Source organism: Xyrauchen texanus, chromosome 26 (genome assembly GCF_025860055.1).
Source record: "Xyrauchen texanus isolate HMW12.3.18 chromosome 26, RBS_HiC_50CHRs, whole genome shotgun sequence".
NCBI classification, from domain to species: Eukaryota; Metazoa; Chordata; class Actinopteri; order Cypriniformes; family Catostomidae; genus Xyrauchen; species Xyrauchen texanus.
Window position 1 is genome coordinate 2,044,181 of NC_068301.1, and position 8,181 is coordinate 2,052,361.

General features: G+C 35.9%; 1 protein-coding gene across 1 annotated transcript; it reads left to right on the top strand.

Annotated features, from left to right (window-relative positions):
• The first annotated feature begins 1,030 nt into the window (after positions 1-1,030).
• Positions 1,031-3,666, top strand: LOC127620305 (uncharacterized). The gene is made up of 5 exons (XM_052093495.1): positions 1,031-1,108; positions 1,604-1,797; positions 2,021-2,168; positions 2,882-3,009; positions 3,156-3,666. Exons 1-5 carry the CDS (start codon positions 1,042-1,044, stop codon positions 3,381-3,383), a joined length of 765 nt encoding a protein of 254 aa, XP_051949455.1. The 5' UTR covers positions 1,031-1,041; the 3' UTR covers positions 3,384-3,666.
• The last annotated feature ends 4,515 nt before the right edge of the window (positions 3,667-8,181 follow it).

Here is an 8,181-nt window from a genome sequence, read left to right on the forward strand (position 1 = left end):
GTCTTCCTTATCAATTTCTAAGTAAATTTTAAATGCATTAAGTTAACTTATATTCTTATATAGAATACTGTATATTGTATTTGCCTAAACATAGTTTTTTTGTTTGTTCTGTAGAACAGTATCCCGCCACAGCACGGCACTGCATATGAAAATGCACAGGCCACCATTGCATCTGAAATTGCACAGCCCAGCACTGCACATGAAAATTCACAACCAACATTTGTTCTTAATCTTTTCCAGATGACACGTTTGTATGTTTCCTGACAACTAGGAAAAGCATGAGTACTGACAACTATTTTTAATTTGTTGTCAGTACCTTTTGTAAAGTAACATTTCCTACATTTACAGTAAGATACTATATTTACTGACAAATCTGCTATGTACCAGGATATCCGTGCAATTCTGATGAAAGCACCACATGGACCCTCTATTGTGGAGAGTCTAGAGAATAATACAATTTCCACCAAGCAAAGGCGTGCAATGGTGCGAATTATCGTTTCTTTTCTTATTGAGAAATATGGCTAAACGTGAGTATAAATACTATGTATTTTCACCCAAATCAATTCAGAATAAGACTATCTATTTTGAAACAATGTTTTTCTTTCTTATTTGGCAATCATAATACAGACCATCAACAGAGACCAAAAAGGCAATGGCCATTTCTCTAGTAGAGACATTTCCCTGTCTCCGTGACCCTGAAGGAAATGGCTTTGTGAGTATATTAATCTTATTTTATTCTGCTGACCGACATTATCTATCTCAACTGTCATTTAACTTTTCTGTCATACTGTGTTATACTGGTCAACTTGTTTTGTTAAATATAATTTTTTATGATTTAATTTTTTTATGTGAGTTTACCATTACTGGTGTTTTTTGCACATTGGTGATTTAAGGTTGCAAATGATACTATGTATATTTTGAAACATTAAATAACAACAACAATGACAAACATTATCTTTCAGGAGGCCTGGTTCAGCCAGGGCTGAAAACACAGGCCTTCCACAGGATTTCTTGAGGAGCCTTAGCAATATAAGAAAGAGGATGCGGAGATTAAGAACACAGCCCTCCATAGTGCCTGTCTGTGAGGAGAGGTTGACTTTCATTCCTAGTAAGACTTATGCTTATAATATTTGTTTTAAAGAATGAAAAACTATTTGAAGAAAAATCTACTTAAATTCAGTGGGAAAACAAGTTTATTTTTCTTAACCCCATTGGCAGATTATTTTTCTTGTAAGAATAAAATCAGATTTCTCTGAAAACAAGACTTAATATCTTATGCCATTTTGCTTGACAAGAAAATAGTATGGTTTTTAGAATGTTTAGATATTTTTACAGTAAAACAGGACAAAAATACTGGGTTAAATTGTGTAATGTGGCACAAGTCTTCATAGCTATTTGATAGCCCAGATTTATTTATTTACTTTGATTATTCAATCATTTTACTTGACTTATAGGTTAGATTTTTGGAATATTTGAATGAAAGAACAAGAGGATAAACAGCCTGTTTTTTCTCATATTTGCCAAGGGTGGCAATATTTGTGGAGGGCATGTAAATATACAGCTGATGTAAATTAACCAATATGACTTTTCACTTTGTCAACAGCATCAACTTTGTCTCCTGAGAGAGCAATTCAATTAAAAGAATGGCTAAAAAACAATACCAGACCACTGGACCAGGTTGAGCAGTATATGAAAGCAACTGCTCTTTTTAGGGCTCACTGGATTCGCCAGAACAGCTCGAAACCAATATCTGAGATTTTATCAGAGTTCCCTCGTCTAATGGATACCCCAGGCATGGTAAATGCAATATATCCTCAGTGTCTTTTTCGCTTCGTTGCCTAGTAGATTGAAGCAGATGAATTTTAAATTTGATTTAATAATAATTATAATAACATTAATCATGTGATAAAGTGCCAGCCTCACTTTCATCAATGAGTAAAATAAAAAATACATTGAATTTATCACTAAAATTCTATGATGTTATAATCATAATTGTCATAATATTAATTTCCAACTACAGATATCTCAAGACTTTAGTGTACTCCACCCTGATGCTGCTGACAAATTGTGCTCATCCTGGTTGCCTGACTTTGCTGACAAGATCCTGGCCTTTGCTAAAAGAGATGGACGACAAATGGATTTCCTCAATTTAGACAACATATCTGCAGGTTAGTAATTATGTAAAATCAAATGCAGAAGAAACTAAGTAAAAGTACTTGCCCCTTCTTGATCTTCTCTTTTCTCACTTTTTAAAAACACTAAAATGCTGTTTAGCTTATTTAAAGATGTGTTTCATGTGAGTTGATCACACGTGGCCAGGCGAGACATCAGGGAATGGTCTCTGATTTCATCACCTTTATGTCATCTCAAACTCAAATAACTTCCATTCCTCTGCAAAATACAAATAAATTATTGTTGATGTGTATGACCTATAACAAAATTGTCACACCAGTTGAACTATTTTGGAACTTAAATGTTTCAGACCCCATTGAATTGTATTACAAGTACAAACAGACATCTCCTTCAAATTATGTTTGTTTGTGTTCTGCAGAAGTAAGAAATTCATATGAGTTTGAGATGGCATAAGGATGAGAAAATTATGAAAGAATTAGATATTTTGGTGAACTATTTTTTAAAGCCACACAGAACCAGTAACGTTTAAAACTCTTGTTAGAGCAGCAGTTGTTTAGGAGCTGAGATGTGTACTTTATCTACTGTCCAGTTCGCATTGAGGATGGATTAGTGTTTACACCTAAAATGTGATGTGTGTATATGCTTTTTGTGATCCAGTTACAAAACATTTTGGGCCCCCATTTACACCTGTATTTTGTGCTGATCGCTTGTGATCGGACCACTGAAATTAACTTTTCTCTCCTTTTAGATACCAAAGGCACCATGGCACTGAAACTTTTACCTCAGATCCTTCCACCATCTGTGTACAAGATTGGCAACAAAACCTTCCGGCCAACTATTGAGGAAGCCAGAACCTCTTTCATTGATGTACAACCAGTAAGTAGAAAATGTGAAAACAACACCAGAGCATGCTTCTTTATTTACTTTAAATTACAGCTGTTATTTAATTGCACTAAACCTGTAACAATTTTTTTGGTAAGGAGTACATGCACTTTAAAGTTTGATGTTATTTTCTTATTTAGTCTGGAACCAACATGGTGCAGTACCTACTAAAACAGAGGGAGGAGAAGCCCTTCCCATTTGTCTTAGAACTTGGAGTTGGTGGACAGTTTTTCGTGGTGGTGAATGGGGAAGCCCTAGAAGAGCAGACTCTCCTCAAGGCAGTAGATGTTTGTTTCAAGTCCTTTTTTGCTTTGACACCCACTTTCCAAAACAATGTTCCCCTGCCTGGGAGTTTTTACAGCAGGTAGTTTATGAGTTGCCTGGTTCCGAAAATTCAAATATTCGCTTTTATGTGCCTCTATTTATGCTGCTGAGGACTAAATTATTTATTAAACTAACTAATGTATGTATCTTTATTTATTTATTTATTTGTTTGTTTAGTGTTTTGTGCATTGATTTGCTACAATTTAATTCTTGTACATTCTTAATTAAAGCACTGCCTTGTTCCAAAAATGTAATTATAGATTGTTTGAATAATTTTATGCTGGACTAAAGAAATTAAATGTTAAATAATATACTGATAGTATTTATTTAATTTGATATTCTGTATAATAATTATTTGCTATTATTTTGTCTTCAAAAATGTATTTTTTAATAGTGTTTTAATTTTCTGCCTGATTCAGAATAACATTATAGTTTTTGCTGGCCATTTAATAATTAAATAAAATGCTTTGTTGTACATGTATACTGTTGTGAAATGTTTTTTAATAAGCATAACATGCTTATTACTATTTTTAGTAGTAGATTATCTAAAATAAAGAACCTTTAAAAAGTAGTCGCGTTTAACCCAGCACTGTGTCAAGAAACAACCCAGCACACTGGTTAAAATAAATAACCCAGCAAGCTGAGTCAAAAATAACCCAGCGTGTGTTCTGTCCAATATTTACCCAGCACTGGGTTACCAAATAACCCAGCAATGGTTATTTTTAACCCAGCATTTTTTAGAGTGTAGTAAAAACCTTAGACATGTATGAAACACATATAGGCCAAACCCAAAATGGCCAAAGTGGTTAATAAAGAATATGAACATTCGATAAACTGTGGGAAAACTGATTTAGAAAGCAATATTTGTTTTACTGTGAGCAAAAATATCATGCTGTAAAACTATAATGAAAATAGTATGCTGTAAAATAATTATGAACGAATTCTCCTAAAAGTGGGCTCACTTGAACAAAAAAGGGGCCCCCTTTTAGGAGAATAATTTAATATAAATAATCAAATTTGTATCTGTAATTACTACAATAGCAAGTTCTGTGGTTGTCGATGAACTAATACATTTTCACATTCATTAGAATTAAAATTTCGTGTCCTGGTGTTTATTATTAATATAACAGATTCATTTATTCATGGATTTTGATTCCAGTGGTGGCTACATATGGATTGTTTCCAGTTTCCAATAACTCCAGAGCGTTGTAAAGTCCAAAAGTCAACATGTTTTGAAAAAGAATAGATGTAATAATTTCCAAAATTCACAACATGTTTTTATCTAACGAAATATTCCGCCTCAATCCATGTTTGTTGGCGTTTAGACTTTCAAAACCATTTTCACTGTGGTGGAAAAAACTTGCTGTACACAAAGCGAGGCACGCACCTTCCGGGCAGTCTAGCAGCTAATATATAATATATATATAGGCCTACGTATGTGTATAGTCTAGCACTATTATATATTACAAAAAAGATCGTATTATGTAGGACTATCTGTCAGCTTAGCTCCATTTAATCCATATTATTCTATTTTATTCAATACATTTTAGGGTGATGACGCCATAAAATATGACGACAGACATTAGAAGCTTCATTCTAAAACCTCAATAGAAGTGTCGAATGTAAATATGACATGACATTTGGTCCAGTCTAGTATGAACGGTCAGAATGACCGCTATGGCCATTCTAGTAGTTCTAGAATTCGGTAGTTCTCGTGTTAAATGCAAGTACAAGTCTATTGCTTGATTCAGTGTCCTTTGGAAGATCAAAGCGTGTCTCAGCCATGACAGTATTACAAATGTCATAGACAGTAATGTCTTTGTATTGAAGGCCAAGTTTAAAATATATCTCTATAAATTCATAGCATCCAAGTCTCAGACGACTCAAAGTAAAATAAAACCGGATTAAACTTGAAAGGCGGGACATGTTTACTTCCATGCAATCCAGCTAAAATAGAGCTCCTGGCAGGATTTTGAGGGATCTCATTAATTCAGAAAAACAGAACAAAATATTTTTTAATGAAAAATTATCTCGTAATTCTGAGATAATTAAGTCGTTAATTCAGAAAAACAGAGTAGATTTTTTTTCTCAAGTGAATGCAATACGCTCGTAGTTTGCGGATTACGAATGTCGGCAGATATTTTTTAAAATTAACTTACATTTTAAATGAACAAATATTGTAAGTGAACAACAATAGCTCAAGTTTAGAAAAACATTTATTATTAAGACTTTAAAAATATTTCTGCATCTGAGTATAATGAGTTGAGTTGAGAATAACAATAAACTAGCAGCCAGAGTCTGCTTGTCATACATTGCTGACAGAAAACGCTGCGGTTTAAAGTGGACTCGTTTTCATGGTACACAGAATGTTCTAGGGCTAGGCAACATTAAATGTTTAGCTAACAGTTTGAAGTTACCTAGCAACAATGTATGTTAACGTTAGCTCAATCAATGTTAGTATCAACAGGTGTAGACAAAATAAAAATTACCCTGACCTGATCTAATTTACTGAATCAACCAACTCACATCTCCTTTCTTTTTTTTCATCCATGAAGATATTAAAACCTGTTGCTGGCGTTTCATGACTGACTACTGCGATACCGGCTGCTCAGTAGAACTTTCAGTGCGCTTACAGTTACACTATTAAGAGTGTGCACGAGGCGTTCCTGCCTGTCTCTGTCAATGCGCGGCGTCCACGTACAGGCACGCGGACGCCGCACTGACAGAGACAGGCAGGATGTCTGTATTCTGCTCGGTCCTGCTCCTCCGTGGCGATGACGGCGCGCGGTTAAAAAAAATAATAACAAACGAATTTGAAAGTGGGGGGGACACGAACGGGATTTTGAAAAGTGGGGGGGACATGTCCCCCCTGTCCCCATAGAAAATTACGCCCGTGAGTTCAGCTATACGTCTCAAGTTGTGTTGTAGCTGCGCTAGTTGTGACATTTTCCTGTAGAATCTCTTGCTGTATTTTGTATATATATATATATATATATATATATATATATATCTTGAAAGTTCTGCTGAATAAACACTGCAGATCGCAAATTTGATGTCCTTATCAGAAACTTTGAAGAATTTCCACACCGCTGACATGATCGGCCTTTGTTTGGTAGCGCCGTTGTGGAATTATCTAACAGCTGTGATAAGGGCTGCATCGATCCAGATTGAAATCTGAGCACTGAGGGGCGGGGCGCGGAGGTATATATTTTCGGCTCATATTTTCGGCCTTTTTTCTCTTTCAGCCGAAAACCGAAAGTGCCATTTTTGGCCGAAACTTCGGTGCATCCCTACTCTGAAGTCATGCTTGGGTAAGCAAGACATTACATTTTACAAAGTGTGTCGCAGGGGGAAAATATCGAAACTCACGTGAAAACCAGAGAAGGGTACAGCTGCAGGCATAGCTCCAAAAATGGGTGGGAGCTCCAGAACGCCAGCACAGATATAGAGAGCCCCTAACCTTACCCTAACCCTAACCATAAGTGGAAGTGACGCCCCTTTTGGAGATCTCTGGCCTACAATTATTGCTACTTGGAAACCTTCTTCAGCTGCGCAGAAGTGTTTGTCATATCAACAGCACAGGTATAAATGAGATACATTTCACGTTTGGTGCTTTATAGGTGCTAAATATGCTTCTCTTCTGAAAGGTGCACTTGTGCAGCGCGACCATGTTGGTTTCGTATGACAGTACCTCTGGTGCACATGCAGTGCTCTGCTGCTCTGCTTCCTGGAGTACACATTTTCCCAGTTGGCAGGTGTTAATTTCAAACCCTGATCATATCACTTCTGAAAATATTAGATTTAACCACTGGAGTCAAATGGATTACTTTTATGTTTCCTTTATATGATTTTTGGAGTTTTCCAGCACTGGTCATCATTCACTTGCATATGGACCCACAGAGCTGAAATAAACTTCTAAACATCTTCATTTGTGTTCTGCAGAAGAAAGAAAGTCACACATCTGGGATGACATGAGGATGAGTAAATGATGAGAGATTGATTTTTTATTTTTGGATGAACCACCCCTTTAAAACAGTACAACCTATTGAACATACTATACAATGTTTCACATGTGTTGCTCTGGAAATGGAGCACAGCGGAAACCCTTTGGTGGTTTTGATCTGTCTGCATTGTACTGAAACCTGAAGTTTAATTTACTTTCAGAACGACAGACACAATGGATCAATTTTTGCTCAGTGTTGTTTCTTGTTGGATTATGCAAATCTCTTCCAGTGGTAAATATATTCCAATGAAAGCTTTCATGTAATGAACCTCGAATAAAATATTTTTTGTCATCAACATGATTTAAACTGATCTGTATTATAATGTGTCTCTAGAAGTGTCCTCGGATCTGTTGAGCGTTCAGATGGGAGAAAGCATCACCCTGAACTGCAGCATGAGAAACAGAAATGAAATCGCCTGGTATCACCAGAATAATAAAAATCTAACTCTACTGATTTCTGCAGAGACCGACACAACGGGAAGAAAACTTCTAATGACCTTCAATCGAAACAAAAGTCGTCTGAAATTAAATGCAGATCGTTGGATCACCATCGTCAGTCTGATTATTTCTGGAATAACAGAGTCAGATTTGGGGCTTTATTTCTGTGGAACTAAATCTGACACACCAAACCTGCTCTTCGACGAAGCCATCAAAGTACAAACAGCAGGTCGGGACTCGTCACATCTTCACAATGCTGTCAAGATTTGTCTTTTGTTTGACATGTAATTCATTTTTCTACTGTTCATTCTGTTTAATGTATGTAGTTATTTGAACCCCTAACAGTAAGTATTGATTGCTGAATAAGTGCTCCAGACATGAATGAATGATCCCTCAAATCA